Below are 20,681 nucleotides of genomic sequence, written 5' to 3' on the forward strand. Positions count from 1 at the left end.
GCTGGGAACTGAACCTTCTGAGTCTCTGGCTAGTCCCTTGACCACAATACCACTTTGTCTTGTAAAGCTTTAGATTGCTCATCAGAGGGGATGCCTAGTTTGAAGACTTATGTCCTGTTTTTTCCTTTGGGCCCATTGATTCCCACTGCTCCTCCCTGGGAGACACTCCCTCACCCTTCCCCTCCCTACAAACAGCTGCAAAGGAGTCCACCCTCTAGGGAGGGAGGTTAGCCTAGTGGTTAGGGTGCCAGCCTCAGTCTTGAGATGCAGGGTCTGAGGCCTTGGGTGTTTTGGTTTTTTGGCTGAGCAGTAGCTGCCATATTAGCAGAGAGCAGCCATAAGCTAAAAAGCATGTGCTCACATCTTCCGATCCCCCTCGAAATTACACCAAGACAATGTAATATTGGGCTGTTAAGAAGGTGCTACTGGCCTACTGGTACCTACCACCACCAGCTAAACAAACAGATCTCAAGATGTTTAAAGAAAACTTGGTTTGAAAGCTTTCTGTCTGGCAAGGAATCACTGATCAACAGCTGGGGTTGTAAAATCTACACTTGTTGTTTGGTCTTTCTGGTCCCCCACTTCTCTGTTGTTTCTCTGAATGATTTCTGGCTGGTTCTGTGATTGTTTCTGGCTGTTGCATAACTAATTGTGCAATATTGAAATCAACTAAGGTGGGGGAGTATGATTGGTTAAAGAACTGTTTCGTAATGGGTTAGGATTGGTGTTTTGTAGTACTTTCGTTTAAAAAGAGTGGTTAAGATACAGCTAGGCGGGACCCAAGTTCTAGCCATATAAACTGGGGTGCAAGAGGAAGTTCTTTGGAAACTAACTCCAGGCCACAGCCTAAGATCCGAGCTGCCAGACTTCAACCCTCTGCCAACCAGATTGTGCCGCTGGGGTCCCCGGATGATCTAATCCTGACTAGCCAGCAGGAGAAGTTTGTCTGCCTTAGTGGGAGTGCTGAGCAGTGTCTGCTTAGCGTGGGTATTTCGTTTTGGTAACTGTTCATAAATGGAGAACAAAGATATTACTGTGGAAGGCTCCTTCCCTGGTAAACGACCCTGCAAGCCTGCAGAAAATTACGCCCGGCGCCCTACGAACGGGGAAAAGATGGGAACTTAAACTAAGCAGGCTGTGCCTGGAGCTCTACGGCCGTGGAATGGTTGACCCTGAGCCCTACAGTGTGATTTGGGTACGGGTACGTGCCTTTCCCCCAGAGCCCTGCTGATTGCATTAACTGGGTTATGCCTTGAGCCCTCGGGATTGGGGTAAAGGTGGGGTGCCCTAGTGTGCACAGAAGATAGACCTGGGTCCAGGTCCCTGATCTGCCCCAGACTCCCTCTGAATTGCATAGCCTCTCGCTGCTCCAGTTCTCCATCTCTACAATAGGGGGTGACAGCACTGCCCTGCCCCACAGGTGTGGGGGGGCGAGGATTGTGAGGCACTCAGGCCCTACGGTGATGGGGGAAGATGGGGCAGCATGGGGTGTGGGGCAGAATGGGTCAGGGGCATGTGCAATTGCTCTCCCAGCCCAGCCCCCACTCCCATGGCTGAAGGGGGCTGTCTCCCCCAAGACTACCCCATCTCTGCCTTCTGCAGGTGAGGGATTTGTACAAAATGCTGTGAAGGGGGCAGCGGGATGTCAAATGAAGGGCAGCGGAGGGGAGCTGTGTTGGAGATGGGGAGCTAAAATGAAATTCGTTGGGGGGCTGGGAATCTAGTTGAAATGGGTGGGGTGAGGGAGGCTAGAAACGCTGCCAGCTCTCGTGATGTTGGGGCGGTTTTTGAAGGGTTCGCATTCATTTCGGACTCCCGCTGGAATTTTGCCCTTTCCCAAAATGGCTGCCATTGAACCTTGATGTCAGCAACCGGGCCACTGTGTCCCCTTAAACTTGGTAGACAAAAGTGGGGCTGGGCCCAATAACGGTGGCTATCCTCTTCCCCTAGGGTCAGGAGGCGTGAAGGCAAGCTGCCCTCGGGAAAGATGGAGGCGCTCTCTCATTCTGTCCACCAGGGCTGAAGCCAGGCTGCCCTTATGAAGATGGCCCCTTAGTCACCGTCGGAGACTCTGGCAGAGGAAAGGAGGATGTGGAGGCGCAGGAATGGCACCGCGGGCAGCGGAGAGGGTGCATGTGTTGGAGAACTGGCCGGGAAACTGAGCAATCGGAGGAATGGGGCGGGCATGAAGCAGACTAAGGTGGTGTGGGGAGCATGGGGGGGGGGTGGATAATGGCCTGAGAGCAAAGGGGAGGGACCTTTGGGGGACGAGATTGTTGGGGAGGGGACATGGAGGGAAAATGTGGGGCAGCTGCCTGCCCTATCTAGGTGGGCGGGGCAGAGGGCAGCTCCCCAGGAGACAGGAGGGAGAAAGCCGAGACCCCTCATTTTTACGTGAGTATATAAGGTCGTCTGACCGGGCGGTTGAGCTTTGGGACGTACTTAACCAACCGCTGCCTGGGCTCTCCGAGCGAAGCCGCACTGAGCGAGGGGAGTCTGTGGCTGGGACGCCTCCACTGGCCACCCCTGGGCCGAAAGCAGTGCTGCTGCGGCTAATTCGCCGGGTGACGCGCGTTCTGCAAGCCATGGCTGTGTCCGTGCCCCGGGTTCCCATCAAGATGCACGAGGGCGGGGCTGTCTTTTAGCTAGGACGACGCTGTGGGGGCAGCTCATGGCACGTGGACGCAGAGAAGGGACGTGGTTAATCTTGGCGTCCTGGCCAAATTCCAGAACGTTTGGGGAAAAAATAAACGACCTCCCCAATTTTGCTTGGTTATGGTGTTCTTCACTTCCCGGGCGAACCCGGGAAGTTGCTGGATTCCAGCTCAGCGGTGGCTGCTGGTTTGAGATTGCCGTGTGTTCACCTTTGAAGTCGAGTTCAAAGGTAAGACTCTGGCACTAGCACCTAAAATGCAGAGCTGCTTCTCCACCTGCTGGGGGGAGCTGACTACTTCCCCTTCCCCCTTCTTCAGTGAAATAACGGCAATAACTCGTTACCGTTTAGGAACATAACTGTGCCAAGGGCAAACGCCCAAGGTAAGAGCAGGGCAGCTGGTATGGAGAGAGAATTAGTTAGGGGTTCATTAGTTGGCTTCCCGTTCATTACAATTAACCAGCACCAACAGTCCTGGCAGGGAAGAGATCTAGGATGCTTGGAAGACAAAGCCCTCCGTTTATTGGAAATTGCTCTTTACCTTGGGGTGTGTCACACATGGGGTGCATCCCACGAGGGCTAGAGTAAAACTGAAGCTCCTAGAAGAGGTTTAGGGGTAGGTCTCCATCCACTCAAAGGGTTTGGCTGGCTACCATGGAAGCTGACTAGCTAGTCATCTTTGCAGTCCTGTGGCTCATAGTCTTGCAGGACTTTCAATATATCCGGCTTCTCCTCTATTTCCACCAGCTCGCCTTCCAGGGACACCAAGGATTCTACAAGCCAAGTGACGGGAGGGTTCTGCAACAAAAACTCCATCATCTCATCCAAGGCCTCCCAGGCTTTGGCCACCTTCTCCCGGCTCTGGTTTAGGACGCTGCCGGACAAGTCCTGGAAGGAGTTGGCGGAGGAGAAGTAGCCATGCAGCTCTGCCATGTTCTGATGCACCTGCTGCATCTTCTCCTGGAGATTCGCGGGAAGGCCTTTGACGTTGGATAAGAGATTCAGGTAAGTAACTTGCAGCTGTTGCGTCAGGCTACGGGACATAGCCAAGGTCCTGGACTCCGTCTGCCAGGAGACAGCGAAGGAAGAGTTAGAGATGGGATGAGATGTTTGCCTGGACGCAGCATTCGCTGGGTTAGACCCTGTCTGCGGTGAAAATACCTCTAGCTGCGCGGCCCTGTGATCTTTGCTGCTGCCGGCTTTGGAGCTGCGATCCTGGCTGCCGCCGGCTGCCGACCCCGTGTCTTTGCTGCCACTTGACATGCTCTGGCCGCCCCCTGGTTGCTTCTGGCTCCACTGTTCCCACAGGCCGTGCAGCTTCTCCCGGCTGCCGCAAACCTTCTTGTCCTGCTGGATGTGTTCGATCTGGAGGGTGGAGAAAGCAACGCAGAGCCAGGTTTCTGTAGGGGCAAGGAGCGCTCCGGGCGGGGCCCAGTGAGCTGCCCAAGAGGAGGGAGGGACGAGTGTCCCGAACACAGAGAGTGCCCCCCCCCCCGACCCCCACCCCCGCGAGAACAGCCGCCTGGCGGAGTCAGCTTCCAGGCAGGGCCAGCTTGCGGGCGGAGGAGAGCGCTGGGCGTGTCCTTACCAGCTCTATGGTCTGGTGGAGCTGAGTGAGGTTCTCGTGGGTGCTCTGCCTGGTCTGTCTCAGCTTGTTCAGGATCATCATGAAGGCCCGGTTCCGCAGACTGGTGGACAGGGAACCGAGCCGCACCAAGCAGCCCTTCTTGTGGCGTTCGGCCGAGGAGGCATCCAGGCCCTCCATGGTGAGTGCAGCTGGAGGGAGAGGGAGGGACGGCACCCCATCAAGGAGGAGGCGGGAGCTATGGCCCGTGTCCTCAAAGGTCTGAGGCACAGACAGGCTAAGTGTCTTCTTGCCCAAGGTCACACAAGGGAGTCAGTGGCAGAGCAGGGAATCCAACCTGCATGTGCCCTAACCTCTGGGATCTGGGCCTATGCGACTTCCCCTGAGGTAAATAGGAAGCCTCAGGAACCCGCAGGAGATGGTTTAATGAGGTCCTTGGGGAAGCAGGGCCAGAGGCCACCCCCACTGCAGGGTTCAAGGAGGAACATCTAGTGCAGGAGGTGGGACGTTGGGGGGGACGACACTGAGATCTGGGGGGGCTCAGTCCTGTTAGAGCAAGCCTAGAAGAGCCGTGCTTCGGGCAGCTTCTCACCTAGCTCCTTCTCAGTCAGGGGCAGGTACCGATTCATCAGCTCTTCTGACTTGTCCAGGGCTCTGTCCACGCTGCGGAGGAAGAGCTGCCCCACCTTGGAGTTCATGAGGGTGCGCAGGCTGTTGGTCAGGACCGTTCTGGTGCTGCCCCCCCCATGGAGACGGCTGGGATCACTGGGCCGGCCTGCCTTGGGGGCGCTGCTGCTCCCTGCGCCCTTTGCTCCACCCGCCCCGTCAGCTGCTGCCGGCGTGGCCTCAGCTCTCTTGTAAGAGACCAGCTCCGGCTCCGGCTCCGTTGTCTCTGTCACCACCTGGAAGCAGGAGTAGTTGGGGTCAGGGAGTGAGACCGGGCAGCGACTCCGAGGAGGGTGAGGGCAGCGGGTCAGAAGGGCGAGTTCCCCAGCTAATCCTCACACCCACACCCTCACCGCCATTCTGCCTGGGCTGGGGGGTTCCCACCACTGCCTCCCTGTCTGAGATCCTCTGTCCGACCCGGGGAAGTTCCCTCACAGGCCCAGGATATGCTTGGAAGAAAGGATGGTCCAATGGTTAGGGCACCTGCAGGTTGGATTCCCTGCTCTGCCACTGACTCCCTTGTGTGACCTTGGGCAAGACACTTAGCCTGTCTATGCCTCAGTTCCCCATCTATACTGGGGGTTAACAGCCCTGCCCCGCCTCATGGGGAGGGGGAGGATAAAGATTGTGAGGTGCTCAGATACCAGATGGGTATCTGATACTAGATACAATGAGGGGTTGCCCTAGGTTCCCCGTGCTGGGCTGGGTTAGTCTCTGTGTGAGATGCTTCTGGAGCAGAGACTGTTACCTGCGGGGGTGGCTGCGGAGGGGCTGGCAGCTTTCCTTCCTGTTCATCTGGCCCATCGCTCCTGGTCTCCTTTGGTGGCCCAGCTGGTGGGACAGACAGAAGGGCGGTTACTGACTGCGTGTGGGGCACTGGGCAGACGCTGAGGGACTGGCCATAGGCAGCTGGGTGGCCGAGTCCGCGAAGATGGAGCATGTGGCACTTTCAGTGACCATCAATCCACCCGTAGCACTTGCCCCAGGCACAGCGGGCGTCCCAGCATCACCCTCCCCTTTCAGAGGAAGGGACAGGGAAGCCGAGTGAGCTGGGGCAAGACAGCTGCGTCCCAGCCCTGCCTCCGACTCCCCTCCTGCGCTCTGCACTGCAGCACGCAGCGCTTCGAGGAAGCTCCCAGCGGGAGACTGTGGACACCCTGCCAGCTCCGCAATTTCCTCTCCCCACAGGTGCAGGGACTGGGGCTCAGCAGAGCGTGACAGGCGAACGCGCGTCCCCATCGGACCAAGGAACGACTCCGCCGAAGCGGTCGCTCCCCGCGCGGGCAGAGGTACCGACGCTAGCTCTCCACAAGCAGCTGCAACTGCACGGCTGGACTCGCCGCCCCAGGTTAGTGCTGCTGCTGTTAGTGTGTGAGCGCCATCAGATCCGCCCGAGCCGGGAATTACACGGCCATGCCCTCAGGAGCTGGGCCAGGCCGGCGACTGAATGAAGACCAGCAACGGGCGGCCCAGATTCCTGGGATCTGAGCGCCGCGTTTCAAGAACAGGGACTTGAGGGAAAGAATAAAGGCCAGTCCAACTTCTCCTGGATGCTGCAGCCTCCCGCTTCACCCTGACGTCCCCCTCCTCCTCCCCGAGCTTTGGCCGCCCGTCCGGGACTCACTCTGAGGGTCCCCTTCAGCCTGAGCCGGCTGGGCAGGATCGACGGCGGCGACTGGCTCAGCTTCTTTCTCTGCCGGGTTGCACGCGGATTCGGTGCTGGGGCAGCTGTCTTGGAGGTAGGCAGCGGGAGCCAGCTCGTAAACGGAGCTGACCAAGGGCATGCTGACCACTCGGTTCACTGCAAACTGACCAAGGACAAGAGCCCCGTGGGGGTTAGGGAATGAGGGAATCCGCAGGGCCGGGCCTGTTAGCGCGCCAGGGGAATGGCTCTGGACTTTCTGACCCTTCCACCCTGCTGGCTGAGTCGGGGCGCTTTGCGGGGAGAGCGCGAAAGGACCTTCCATTTCAATGGGCGTTCTCTTCTCTATGTGGGGGGGCCCTCGGCAGCTGCGTGCCCCCAGGACGGGCCACGGGTTGGTTTAGTCGTCCCATAGATCAGCTGCTTTCCAAGCCAACGAGCCGTCCCTTGTCTCAGCTGCTGCCCCTTAGCAGAGAGCGAGCACTAGAACGGGGCGCGCAGTTGTCTTTAAGTACAAGGGATCTAGCCCCTAAATTCCCCCCCATCAATCTCCATTTACAGGCTCAATGTGTCACTGGGGGGGCTTCCCAGTATTTACCCACCTCCGGTTCCTCGTTGTCTAGTAAAGCTGTCTTCAGTCCGGTATCGGAGGAAGCTGCCTTCGGTCCATTTTCACTGGCTGGCAAAGTGACATCCAGACTTGCTGAGGAGACAGAATGGGAAGAGAAGGCAGGGCAGGGAACAAGTTGCCCAGACTAGTTAGAAAGCAGAAGAGGGTCCTATTGCGCTAGGTGCTGTACATCCCCAGTGAGAGACAGTCCCTGCCCCAAGGAGCTTACAGTCTAATAAAACAGACAAAGGGTGGGAGGAAGCAGGAGTATCATCATCCCCATTTTACAGATGAGCAAACTGAGGCAGGAGAGAGTCCTGCTGCTGTGCAGGGGGCTGGACTTGATGACCTCTCCAGGTCCCTTCCAGCCTTGCATTTCTGTGTTTCTATGGTGGTTAAAGCATGAGACCGAGAGCTGTCTGTGCTCTGTTCCCAGTCCTGCTGCTAGCTTGCTGTGTAACCTTGGGCCAGTCACACCACCTGCCTCTGCCTCAGTTTCTCCATCAACACAATGGGGCTTCTTCAAAAAGGGGTGCTGTGAGGCCACTGCTCGTGCTTCAGCTGACCACCAGCAGGGGTCAGGGAGGGATTTCCCCCCCAGACCCCCACCCTCACACGTTGTATTCTCCTTCCTGTGAAGCAGCAGGAATGGCCCTGGCTGGAGATGGCACACAGGCTGGGGTGGGCCAGGGCACAGAGTATTCTGCCTCTCAGGTGCTCGGCTGATGGGTTCTTGCTCACATGCTCAGGGCTAACTGATCGCCATCTGTGGGGTCAGGAAGGCTCTGTGCCCCAGGTCAGGGACCGTGGAGGGTTTTCATCTTCCTCTGCAGTGGGTGGGTGCGGTGCCAGGATGATCTGGGTACACAGCATTGAGTGATTTCCCTGCCATTGCAGGTGCCTGGTGCACCTCGGTCCCTCCTGTTCTCTGCCCGTGGCGCAGCCGAGGCCGGGGCTCTGGTGGGCTGCCATGCTTTGGTCTTGTTTTGGCTGTTGGGGTTAGGGCGCTGGGCAGGGATGGTGGTCTGTGATACACAGGCCATCAGACTTGCCCCAGAGGATCTCGTGGCCTTGAACTTGTCCGCTGGCAGGTGTGAGCGAAATGGTAGCTGCAGAGAGCTCAGAGCTGGGCCGTTTGCCTGGGTGCGGCCCCAGGGGCTGATTTTATGTCTAGAAAGAAGTGACGCTTCCCACTGCCCCCAAGAGAAACTCCTGGACCCCCTGGGTGCTGTAAGAACTGCGTAGGCACACGTCCTAGGTACCAATCGACCCCATTCTCCGGGGAGAACTGAGTCAGGGGGCGATTAAGGGACTAACCTAAGATCACACCAGAAGTCTAAAGCAAAGCCTAGATCAGCTGGTGCCTTAAACACAAGCCTCTCCTTCCTGGGCGGGAGAATCCTCCCCATGCTCAAGCAGCCCGGGGGAACATAAGGTTCCTGGTTGTCAGCTCGGCCTCGGTACTGCGGCTAATTGGCTAATGTCATTAATTCAGGGCAGACAATTATACCGAACACATGCATGAGAAAGTGAGCAGCATCTCCTTAGGGCGGCAGTAGCTGGGTGAGAGCGGCTGGCTGGGAGAAGGCAAAGCACAAGGGGAAGGAAATGTTTGTGCCAAGGATTTGCGCCCTAGAGCAGCGAGAAGGGGGTGGGTGGGGGGAGTAGCCAATGGTGCTTTTGCAGCAAAAGGCAGCCAGGAGACGAGGTCGTGTTGGCCTCTTTGTAATCGCCTGGGCTGAGTGAAAAATCCCTTCTACTCACCCTCAGCCATGGCCTCTGCTCAGCTGGCCAGGGGCTGGAAAGGCCTGATCCAGGCCTGAGCCCAGCAGGTAGCTGGTTCCTCCTGGGAATCCACCCCGCCCTGCCCCCAGGCAGCTGCTTGCATCATGCTGTTGGCATTGTGACATCACAACGCATCACAATGCCAGGGTGTCACTCGCCCCTTTTAGGGCAGGAGAAGAAACCACAGGCTGTGCCTTTGCTCCCCTCCCCGGCATGCAGGGGTCAGCGTGCACCTGCTGGGGGCAGGCCTACGCTCGCTGCACCTGCGGTACTAAGCACCCTGAGCATCAAATGCAGCGGAAGAGAGTCTTCCCCAGCGCCCCTCTACAGGACACTAGAGTCAAACACCCGTCCCGTTGCCTGGGAACTGGGCAGGGTTTTGAAATTCACTTTCATTCCCATGCAGACCCTCCCTGAAATTTTTCTGCCTATAAATATGTATTAGCATCCCCCCCCCACCCTGAACAGCAGCAGCCAGTGGTTGGAGCTGAGGGCTGGGGGACCCAGCTTCCAGTCCTTGCTGCAGATTGGGCCCAGTGGGGTCTTGAACCTTGGTATCCCACACTCCCAACGATCAGCAGCAGCCTCGTGCTCTGGCCGTATAGGATGGTCTGTATATGAGGTGGAACCGCTCCAAACAAAGATGCTGAGTGGAAGCTGCTCCCTCCCCCGCCCCCACGTTGGGATTCCCTCTGAGACCCCTTTCCACTCCGCTTCCCTCAGCACTCTGGGATCTTTGTTTGGCACAGAGCAGACGCTGAGTGAAGCAGGGGGATGGATGCAGGCTACAGCACAACTCCAAGGTTGCACAGACACCAGCTCCCTTTATAGATGTTACATGTCTCGCTGCATTTGCTCTGCTTTGCACTACATGCTTGGTGGCTTGGCTGGGTTACTCTGCAGGCACCAGTCCCTGGGCAGCCTGCACGGATTTCCTCTTTACCTCAGTCTGCATTCCTCACTTCCCTTGTTAGCTAATTCACAGTAAATAGTTCCTTGCGTGTTCTCCCTCTTATCTTTGTTGGCTGAGACATTGTCTTCTTAGCCTACTGCCCTATTTACGGGGCTTATTTCCCCGCACACTTTCTGTTTTCAACCTGATTCATTTACATCCCTAATCCTGTCTTCCAAAATCAATGCAGCCTCCCTCCATGTATTAATTACTCATGTCAGGCCAGGCCTCACCTACCTTCTTTCTGTGGGCAGCATTAATGTTGTGATGTGTTGGATGATGGCTGGGCCACTGCAGCTGTGGGAGCCTGGCTGGAGGAACACAGAGGGGTGTTACATCAGATGTCTTAACATCTCCCTCCATGCCTTGCTTTTCCAGCAGCTACACTGTGTACAGCGCGCTGTTCCCTCACGCCTAGTGTTTCTGGATCCTCATTTCCTAGTTCTTTCAGGGAAAGACAGTATCTCCAACTCAGCCATGGCAACTTTCTCACAGCAGGAGGTGCTTTGTGAAGACACCCAGTGGCTGGCTGAACAGCTTGTCAAAGACAGTTTGTTTGTACAGCACCTAGCATAATAAGCACCTCAGTTGTGGACCAGGCCCCTAACTACGTCTGCAATCCAAACAACAACGAACAGGAGCTTCAGGGGGTCAGTAGTGCTTTCACTCAGCTAAGGCTGCTCAGGAGCCCCCAGATACTCTAAGAACAAGGTCAGCTGCACACCAGCTATTTTGACCAAGGTACCGGTGAATTCCTGCTCCATAACAAGCCAGCAGCTGCTACAGAGACTCATGGAAACAGTGAAACCGGTGTAGCAGTTCAGTAGCACAGCGCCTGCACCAGATCCCACTCCTCCACACAGCAACAGCCGGTGTCAGGAAAACCCTGGTCTTTATAGACTGAATTGTTTGGAAACTGAGGAGGTCGGGGACGGATGGACGGACACACATGATTTGCAACAGCAATGCAGAGGATTGCTTCTGCAAAGTGCTCCATAAGAACCAGCCATGCGAAGGAGAGGTGTCATTTACCTGCAATCCTGAGCCTCTCACCCAGAACAAACAAAACCAGGTCTTTGTTTCAATGCAAGAACAAGTTTATTGTGAGCAAACAAGTCAAAGCCATGGCAGTGGACAGGCAGGGAATCCGACATGATCCAGTAGGACAGATCCTGAAAGAGCAGCACTAGGTCAGTACCTGGTCTTAGCAAGTTTCCTTGGTTCGTTTGGGCTCTCTCCACTCACTCAGCAGGTGTGCTGTGCTGGCTCTTTAGCGTCTGCTGTCTCCTCTCAGGCAGCTGGTGTATTGTTGAATTGGACTAAGCTGTATTTGCTTGGGATCTGCAGTTAGTGACATTACATGTGCAATAGCCACGGTGGTCAGAAATCCATGGCATGGGAGCACCCTCTGATTGGCTGTGCTTTTGTAGGATTGGCTGAACACTAAGCTATATTGTGAATGCACCAGCTGCTAGGCCTCCCACCACTGCCCCGCTGCGTGAAGGGGACTTTCAGAGTCTAGACGACAAGGCCAGGGTTCGAGTCTGGGTTCCAGGATCTGGTTGCTAAATAGAAGGGGCCCAAGTCCCTGAGAAGGGGCAAAAAGTCAGCCAGAGTCGTTGGAGAATCTCTCACCTAGAGATGGTTAATAGGCACCCCAGCTAGAAGGCTCTGCCTTGATCCCATTTGGGTGGGTGGGGTTGTTACTTGACTAGTTAGTGAGTGAGTTTGGGTGGCAAGCCTCTGACCCAGGCCACAGGCAGTTTATGGGAGATTAAGCCACACATGGGTGGGGAGGAGACATTTTGCATCCCCCATGTGTAGTGCAATCAAACCCAAGGCAGCTGCCAGGAATGAGGCACTGAAATTACACCCAGTGCTGCTATCTAGATTCAAAGCCAGGCTAGAGGTGTAACAGTGACAGTGACAGGAGTTACTCAACCCCCCAATGCTCTATGCTTAGCAGAGCCTGAGAGTCCTTAATCTGGCCTGTGTATTCGCAGGACACTACTCCATCTCCACTTCCTCCAGCTGCTGGCCAGATGGGGCAAAGGGTCCCACTAGCCAAGAAGCGGGGACGTTGTGCACCACATGATCCATCAGCTCATCCACCAGCTTGCGGGCCTTGGTCACTCGCTCGCGGCTCTGGGCCAAGACGCTGCCTGTCAAGTCCTGGAAGGAGCCAGCAGCGGAGAAGCTGGCACGCAGCTCGTCGATGTTTTGACGAACCAGTTGCACTTTGTCCTGGAGGTCAGCAGGGAGGCCTTGGAGGCTGGACACCAGAGTCAGGCAGGTGGTCTGCAGTTGCTGGGTGAGGCTCCGGGACATGGTCAGAGCCTGCATCTCCACCTGCTGCATGAACAAATGGGTCAAGTCAGAAATCAGCCTAGAAACTAGGTGTCACCCATGTCTGCAAGTAATGGCTTGTCACATCCTCTTATTGCAACCTACCTCTGGCTGCATGGAGCTGGTCTCTGCACTCTGACTTGGCTGCTTGCGGCTCCACTCCAGCCATATCTGGTGCAGCTTCTCCTGGCCGTCACGAAGCTTCTGGTCAACACCCTGCTTGGCATACTCGATCTGGAAGGGAGGAGATGGACACCTGTGATTACCACCAGGCAGTGTTTGCCATGTCCATGGCATGGCTTGGCACAGATGCCAGGTCAAAGAGTGACAGGGGAGTCCAGGGGGTATGTGCATAGCCCAGCTGTGCTCCTACCAGTTCGATGGTTTGGTGGAGCTGGGACAGAGCCTCTTGGGTGCTCTGCCGGGCATTCCTCAGCTTGCCCAGCGAGTGCTGGTAGGCCCGGTGGCGGAGCTTGGTCGACAGGGACCCCAGGCGCACAAAGTAACTCTGCTGCTGCCGCTGCTGCTCCACGGACGCCATTTCGAAGCCTTCCACAGCCGTGGCCAGTTTAGCTGGAAGCAGTGAGTGCAAGGTTAGTGGTGCCAGGAAGAGCGGGGGGAGATCACCACCTCTGGCACCTGCTTGTTGAGTTGGCAGGGATCCCTCTAGCCTGGCAATGTGCCTAGAGGTAGGTGTACAGCACTGACCTCGCACTCAGTCTATGGGCAATGATGCACTTGGACTGGGGCAGCCGGTATCGCCCTGGTTTTACAGCCGTGGCCATGAAGGGACTTGTGAGCACTCAGCAGGCCAGGGCAGAGCCAGGAATAGCAGCTAGAGATCAGCCTCCTGCTCCAGTGCTCTAGCCAGTAGGAAACACTGCCCCAGCTGTATCTATTTGGAGTTATGCCTCTGCAGGAGCGAGAGAAGCCATGTGCTGTCCAGGGGCTACTGCTAGTGGAGATGCCCAGAGATCCAGCAACTCTCCTCCCCCCCCCCATTCAGTTAGCAGTGTTTACAAGCCTCAAAGGTGACTAAACCTACCCCTGCTCTCTGGTGTCTTGGCCACCACCCACTCGCCTTGTAGCAGGAGCCCTTCCCCATGGTTAGGGTACTCTGTATGGAACAGGTCCCCCCTCGAGGCCAACACAGGTTGTGGGAGGGAGACTGGTCGCTCCCTGCCCAGAGCAAACACCGCAAAGTGCTTCCAGGTAAGCTGGCAGGATGCTACGTGCACCCCAGGAACAGCAGGCATGCGCCTTCTCTTACGGGGAAGGGAGTTGTTTCTCCCAGGGCTTCACACTGGGGACCTTGAGGCTCCGAGTTACCAGGAAACCCAGCCCTACATTGTAGGCAGGACAGCTTCAGTTGAAGCCATGAACCAAACTGCAGCCAACATTAGCCAGACAGACCCAGCTTCTCATCACACCCCTCCTTACCCCCCCCCTCCTGCCACAGTCCACAGGATAAAGCAGTGAGTGCTGTTCTCACCCAGTTCCTCATTGGTCATCGGCAGGTAGTGATCCACCAGCTCTTCAGACTTGCCCAGCATGGCATCCATGCTGCTCACCACCATCTGGCCCACGGCAGAGCCCATGACGGTGTTCATGCCACTGGTCACTGCTGATCTGGTCAGGTCCACGCTCCCCTGGACAGCCTCTTTGGTCATATCCACCATCCCAGTCACCCTGCTGCTCACAGCATCTTTCGCTCCAGTGACGGTGCTGGAGATGGCATCTTTGGCCCCCACCACGGTGGCCGTAACCAGCTCTTTGGTATCGGAGATTATCTAGAGAGGTCAGAGGGGATTTCAGGCAAGGCCTCAAGCCAGGTTGGAATATTGCAGTGCAGGGGGATGTGGGATTTGCTTCCCTCTCCCCCCACTGTCCAGTGGGAAGACCCTGGCTTTGATCTCTAGCCTCAGGTCAAGTTTTGCCTTCCACGTGGGCATCATCTACATTCGAGACACTGGCCCAGTGCAGGGCTAGATTGCAAGTTTCCTGTGAAATCCCCACTGCCACCAGCACAGCATGACTACAGCAAGGGTTGCACTAGGTTAGTTACCCTGACCTAGAGATACTGATGGGGTTAGTTCAGGCTGGCCACAATTCATCTCATGAATGAGTGGAAGCCAGTGGGTCACTTCTGCCTCACACCAAACTCCTACAGCAGGCCCTGGCCAGTAGATCAACCCACCATAGCCACCCTTCTCTGCTGTTCAACTTTGTGCTTGTTGCTAAACGCTCCTGCTTGAGTGGATCACGCCAGTCACTGCCCCCCTTCCTTGAGGAAGGCTTTGAAGCAGAGCGGTTACCTTATCTGTTGGCTGTTGAAGGATGGGCAGCTTCTCCTCCAGCTTGTCCAGTCCTCTGCATGCATACTCGTTTGCTGTGGAAACTGAAGAAAACCAGTTTAGCTTCTCATCTGACGGGCCCTGTAGCTACAGCAAGTTCTGGGAGCTGTGAAAGCTCTAGTTCATGAAGCCAGAAGACCAAAGCCTCATGCATCAGAAGGGGTGGCAGAAGTTTGGGGGGGGGGGGGAAGCAGCTCAGTAGGCACAAGGGTGAGTGGATTTGAAATAGTCCCTTGTCCTCAACCCAGTCCAAGCGGACCCAGACCTGCTCCATCCTCCTGGAATGCTGCTGCTGGGATGACAGGCGGATCCAGGGATCCCAACCACCAGCACAGCTCTCGCATTGAGGCAGCAACAGAAGAGGGCTCCATGCTTTCACTAGAGGGCTCTGGGGACTCTTCCACCTCCAGAAACCCTGCAGCTGGAGCGGTCAGTGGGCAGGGTAATGTGTTGGAATGGGAGAGGCTTCTCCATCCAAGAGTGAGCCAGCAGGACTCCTCCCTCGGGCATGGCTGAAGGCTCATTTAGCATTTGCCTGAGTCGCACCCCAGGAAAGAGGGCAGAGCCTGACACCCCCCTCTGGCTTCACTTGGCCATCCCACCCCCATGGCCCACCACACCAGCAGTTACTCACTCTGGGGCTCAAATTTGGTCAGGATTGGCTGGGCCCCGCTGACCGCTGCAGCAGTGAGGGTCTTCACGCCTTTCTCTGCCACGTCGCAGACGGATTTGACGTACGGGTGGCTCTCTTTGGTGGAGGTGTAGGCTGTGGAGACCATGTCATAGGCAGAGCTGACGAAGGGCAGGTTGGCCACCCTGTTTGCTATGTTCTGTGGGGAGGAAGCAGTCAAACAGGGTAAGGGCTCCCATACCAGTCTCACCTTCCAGCCAATGGAGCATGCCCTGCCAATTGGTAGCTGGGTCTGTCAGCCGATGCCACAGAAAGGAAGCCAGTCTCAGAGCATCAGCTACTGTCACCATCCTCTACTGCCAAGAGCATTTAGACAGATCCAGCATCCTGTTATCAGCATTGACTAGTAGGCCTGGCCTCAAGTGAAGAACAAACCCAGGAAGGGAAGAAAAAAAGCTCTTCCCCAAGAGAGCAAGTCAGGGCAGGTCTACACGTAACACCACTGAAGTGCTACAGCTGCACTATTGAAGATTACTTTGACACAGGAGCCCCTCCCCTCAGCATAGGTCATCCACCCCTGTGAGAGGCAGTAGCTGGGTCAACAGGAGGAACTCCATCAAGACAGACAGTGCTATGCCAGGGGGTAGGTAAGGAGAACGGCATTTCTCAGGGGGTGGGGGATTTTTCCACCCCCGAGTGACATACTATCAATATAGACCTTGCCTCCTTATACCCCGCCTTGCTCCAGAAACCCAGGAGGGGGATCATGCTGCCTATGTGGGAAGCAGCCTGATCCTAGATCGGGGGGGGCCCCCAACCAGTGAGATGAAGAGCCACATTTACCTTACCCTCCCCCGAAAATTCTCACTGATCCCTCAGCAGCTTGTCAATTTCACTTTGGCGCCCCATACAATGTGCAGAGCAAAGAGCCCCATGCACGAGCCATGGGTTGGCCACCCCTGCCCTAGATCAACAGGAGACAGCTGCACCAATACAACCGAAGTCGCTCTATAGTTGAGCCAATGGAAAATGTTGCGTGAGAACATTGAGAGGGTTGCTTGGATTTTGCTTAAATCTATAAAGACGACGACTTGACGTTTGAGTCAAGCACTCCTAGACCAAGGGCAGTAGCCACATAAGGGTTTGTGCTAATTTAGCCACATTCATTTCAGGTGTAACCTTAACCCCACCCAGTGCAATGCTGTTTGGACAAGCCCTCAGTCTCCATTTGTCTGGGTGAAGGTTTGAGAAGCGACAGCCTGGAAGTCAGAACAGGGACTGCAATAAGCAGGCTAAGGGGCCCAGCAGCTTTCTAGCAGAGGCCAGGAGCCCACCACCTCAAAGAGATCCTCCCAGCCCAAATCTCCAGCATGTACCTACCTCCTGCTCTTCATCCTTTGGGGAAGCAGCATTGGGGTCATTAGAAGCCATGGTGGAAGCGGGTGAAACTGAGAAGAGATACAGAAACTGGCTTGTTAATCTGCCCGCATTGAAGATAAGGCTTGAGTAAACGCTAGCACCATAAAGACTGATCAGAGGTCAGCAGTGACTCCAGGGCTCAGCCCCTTGTGTTTGATCCCGGGGGAGTTCAGCAGCACAATGCATTGAGTAACTTCACGCCAGAGCCACGAGACCGAAAGCCGCAGGCGCTGGGATGTGGTTGCACTTACACTCCCCAGCCCTTTCGGCCCAGATTGCAAAACAATCAGCTGCCAAGGCCCCTACTGCAACAAGTAACAGTGGCCTTCGTCCCAGACAGCTCATCGCTGTTCCGACACCTCCTACTTCGCTAGGATTGTGTCACAGCCACAGTTTTGTTGCTTTCAGTTGCCAGCCACTAACTGGAGTCAGGGTCACTACGTTAAGAGCAGCACGAAGTCAGGGTTTGATCGTTCGTCTCAGCTAGTTCCGTCCACCACCAGCCGCACCACCCCGCACGGCCATTCTAGGAGGTTAGAACAGGGCTCAGGACAGATTAAGAGGCAAAGACCTTCCCCACTCCCTGCTCCAAAGGGAAGCAGGCGACAGGTAAGTGGCGGATTTGATTTCATCCATCATGGGACAGAAACTACAAAATCCATCATTGCAGTTGCATTGCCAGCCGCCAAGCATTCAGACAAGCCATGAGTCAGACTTATGGATCATGAGATACAGGTGGCTCAAAACACAGAAGGCAAATAAACTCCTTCAGGAGTCATGTTTGAGTTTTAAACTCTCTAGCCAGGAGGGCTAAAACGTCCCTGGTCAAAGGTGAAGTTCTCATAGCGGAGAGCCCAGAGCACTAACGCTAATTAGTGAGGCATGTTCACACTGCCCCGGAGCACCAGTTTCTCTGCTCTTTGGAGTAGTTCACTTAGAACCTTCCCTGCAGGGAACACTAGTTCCAAAGGTCGCAGTATTTACACACCTACAGAGGAGATGTCACTTTAGTGAGTTGGGAGAACCACCCCTTATGCTGTAAGGCAAAGGGGAAAACCAGAGCTTTAAATAAATCTTCTCTGTGCTCGGGGACCCCATCCAAGTCAGACCTCAGCCAGTTTGAGAGCTCCCAGGCAGCCCTGCCAAGTCACCCTAGTTTTAGTTACTAGCCAGTTTGCCTGTAACTACAACAGCAGTGAAGAAAGCTAAACCAGCAGGAGTCCATTTGCCAAGCGCTGAGGGGAGAGGGGAAAACAAACCTAAAGTTTTACACATTTCAATTATAATCAGGACCCACCCCAGTACAAAGTCAGGAAAACTACCACCACTTACCTCTCTCTCTCCCACAACTCCAGACCAGCTATAGCCTAAACCACCCCTGCCCAGCCTTTATATACCTGTGCTGAGACCCCGCCCACTGCTGAAGGGGTTGCCCAGGGAGGTAACCAGCATCAGCCACCCTGATTGGTTTGGGCTGGCATGTGGGTGGGGAGAGGCAGAGAGAAGATCTCTAGCAAGTTGCATTGGACATGGAGCCTTGTCAGCCCCATGGGAGTCCAATCAAGCCCAGGTTTGGAGACTGAAGTCCCGCCCTCCTTGGTGGCTTGGCTTGGCGGTGAAGGCTCAGACCCAGGTCTTTGGTGTAGACAGTCAGAGTCATTACAGGGCCTGGGGCTGCTGTGCTTTAGAGGGTGATGGTTAGCAGGGTTTTAGAGTAGCTCTGGTGGTGTCTCAGAAGGAGTAGACAATACAGAGGCCTTCCCCCAGCCCTGCAGACCCCTGCTGCTGCTAATATCCATAGAAACAATTGTGTGCAAAGTTGTGGTAGGTGTTGGTCCCACCTTGTCTCCGTAGTAATAATTAACGTCTGATGCCTCTCATCTCAAAGTGCTTTACAAATACAAATTAACCCTCCATCCTCCCTGGGAGATGAGCATGGCAATCCTGGCTGTGTTACATGGGGGGAAACTGAGGCAGAGAGGGGTGGATGGTAAGTCGGTGGCAGAGCCTGGGAAATAAGGGAGGAGTCCTGACTCTTTAGGGTCCCTGCTCTAGAGCCTCGTGTTTTGATAGCTCCCCAGGGGACGCTGGTAGTGCTGAAGGGGACTGACCTGCCCAAGCATCCCTTGCTCTGGGGAGCTGGCCTGGGCGGGGACAGTACCAGGGGGCTGGGGTGGAGGTTTGCTTCCCATCTGGCAGTAGCAGCGGGCGTGGCAAGCCCAGGGAGCCTATTGAATGGGGCACCGCAGTGGACGCTGGTGCACCTCCGACGCCTGGGTTGGTTCCTGGGCCAGCAGCAGCCTGCCCTAGGGGAGACCCTAGATATCTAGGGGATCAGAACCAGCCAGCCCTTCCCAGATTGCTAAAAAGGGGGAAGGGAGGGTCTGGCTAGACGGGAGCAGGGCCCCAAGGAACAATTCCCATGTGGAAAAGGGTGAGAGCTGCTGCTCCAGGGAGGGGGGCAATGACGCTGGTGCCTGAGGCCAGCAGGGGCTGTTCTGTCTCCTGCTGGACTGGCTCCAGCCTGGGGCCCAAACCCCTGCCCCTCCTCCAGCCATGAGCAAGGGTTCTGCTTCCTGCTCCTCCAGCCTTGGGCAGAGGAGATGGAGGAAGTTGGGTGCTAGGGGGATGGGACCCTGGGAGGGGGAGGGGACGGGGCGGTGTCTGGAGCCGATGGGGTGGGGTGATGCTGCCGGGGGGTGGGAGGCAAAGGGGCTGCTGGTATTTTGTGGGTCTGGGTCTTCCGCAGCTTCACTGCTCAAGTTAATCTGGTGCTGGGACACTGACAAAGTGTTGGATCTGCTCCGGCCACGGGTCAGCTCCAGGCAGGCTGCCCTTGTTGGAGCCGGCCCTAGGCATAAGCAGACTAAGCAATTGCTTAGAGCCCTGAGCAGCTGAAGGGGGGCCCCTTATTTGCTTTTTATTATGTGTTGGGGGGGCCCAAAATATTCCCGCTTAGGATCCCCAGTGGACTGCACTTCCCGTGGGGCCAGAGGACTCTGAACCGGTGCCTTGCCTGGGCCCTGCCTGGGAGAGAGAAGGGGCCTTGGAAGCAGGGGGGGGGGGGGGTGTTAGTCACAGGACGCACTCTCCCACTGTGACTCCTGGCCCATATAACATGCTGCATGGCCCCCACATGGAGAGGGAAAAGGATACACTTTACCAGGGCCCAGAGGCTGTGGGGGGGCTGGCCCAGGCTGCAACCCCCATTATCATGAGGAAAAAATTGAGGCTAAATTGTAGATCATGCCTGAGGCTATTTATAGAAACTTATTTCCCTGTATCTGTGTCTCTATTGTCCAGATCTTGTGAGATTCGCTGGCATCAGTCAGAAGCAGTGTTAGATCAGTCTCAAGCGAGTTGCTGGGCCCAGCCCAGGCCCTTCTCTAGAACAGAGAGTGTGCTTGTACAGTTAAACCAGGACTTGTAGCTTGAGATTGGTTTGACATGCAATTCAGCCCTAAAATATGTGACACCAGAGCCTGGGGAACTGGAAGAAGCTTCTAAATGTCTGCTTCCCACGTATCCTACAGATCTTTTCAGAGAGCTTTCCTTGTGAAATGTTGCACCTGAAAAAAAATCAAGTCTACTTTTGGAAAAGAATCTGAACTACCCCCACTTCTCTTGTGAAAGGAGATTTACAAAAAACAACTGCAACTAATTGTCAGCGAAGTGTGCGGAGCCCTGCGGATTTTTTTGCACACTGCCAGTGACTGTGGCAGAAGCTGAAAGACGTTTCAGCAAGCTAGCACTCGTCAAAAACGGCAGGCAATGGGGTAAGAATAATTAAGTCACCTAGCTATCTTGTCTATTGAGTGTGAACTTGCCAGAGAAATTGACTTTGGAGGAGCTAATTCATGATTTTGCAATGAAAAAGGGCAGAAAAATAAAGCTTTAAAGTTAATTGGCCTAATTATAAAATGTTTGCAGTCACATTGGTCCATTAGAATAAAAAAAATCAAGACATTGATAGGATAGAATACCTTTATAATGACCAAAACGTTTACAGAAATAGTCAGCAAACTTGTAGGACATTCA

General features: G+C 55.4%; 2 protein-coding genes across 2 annotated transcripts; both read right to left on the reverse strand.

Annotated features, from left to right (window-relative positions):
* Positions 1-3,322: 3,322 nt before the first annotated feature.
* LOC137162395 (perilipin-3-like) lies at positions 3,323-9,896 on the reverse strand. The gene is made up of 8 exons (XM_067562168.1): positions 9,885-9,896; positions 7,149-7,301; positions 6,529-6,712; positions 5,653-5,735; positions 4,831-5,140; positions 4,242-4,429; positions 3,815-4,018; positions 3,323-3,718 (listed from the first exon to the last, which is right to left on the reverse strand). The coding sequence occupies exons 1-8, from the start codon at positions 9,894-9,896 to the stop codon at positions 3,323-3,325; spliced, it is 1,530 nt and encodes a 509-aa protein (XP_067418269.1).
* An 858-nt stretch (positions 9,897-10,754) lies between these two features.
* Positions 10,755-18,043, reverse strand: LOC137159885 (perilipin-3-like). The gene is made up of 8 exons (XM_067558359.1): positions 17,976-18,043; positions 16,605-16,672; positions 15,228-15,423; positions 14,555-14,637; positions 13,732-14,029; positions 12,613-12,812; positions 12,345-12,473; positions 10,755-12,245 (listed from the first exon to the last, which is right to left on the reverse strand). The coding sequence occupies exons 2-8, from the start codon at positions 16,653-16,655 to the stop codon at positions 11,901-11,903; spliced, it is 1,302 nt and encodes a 433-aa protein (XP_067414460.1). The 5' UTR covers positions 16,656-16,672; positions 17,976-18,043; the 3' UTR covers positions 10,755-11,900.
* Positions 18,044-20,681: the final 2,638 nt, after the last annotated feature.

This window comes from Emydura macquarii, unplaced genomic scaffold (assembly GCF_026122565.2).
Source record: "Emydura macquarii macquarii isolate MOO-44397 ecotype Brisbane River unplaced genomic scaffold, CSIRO-AGI_Emac_v2 contig_306, whole genome shotgun sequence".
NCBI lineage: Eukaryota > Metazoa > Chordata > Testudines > Chelidae > Emydura > Emydura macquarii.

What these genes read in the sequence shown, in the direction of transcription:
- LOC137162395 (XM_067562168.1), bottom strand. An exon ending in TAGACAACGAGGAACCGGAG is followed by an intron (nt 6,713 to 7,148) that starts GTGGGTAAATAC and finishes GTCCTTGGTCAG; the next exon opens with TTTGCAGTGAACCGAGTGGT. An exon ending in ACAGGGCCGCGCAGCTAGAG is followed by an intron (nt 3,719 to 3,814) that starts GTATTTTCACCG and finishes GTCTCCTGGCAG; the next exon opens with ACGGAGTCCAGGACCTTGGC.
- LOC137159885 (XM_067558359.1), bottom strand. Translation starts at nt 16,655, where the DNA reads ATGGCTTCTAATGACCCCAATGCTGCTTCCCCAAAGGATGAAGAGCAG. An exon ending in GACCAAATTTGAGCCCCAGA is followed by an intron (nt 14,638 to 15,227) that starts GTGAGTAACTGC and finishes GGTTTTCTTCAG; the next exon opens with TTTCCACAGCAAACGAGTAT. An exon ending in TTCAACAGCCAACAGATAAG is followed by an intron (nt 14,030 to 14,554) that starts GTAACCGCTCTG and finishes TGACCTCTCTAG; the next exon opens with ATAATCTCCGATACCAAAGA.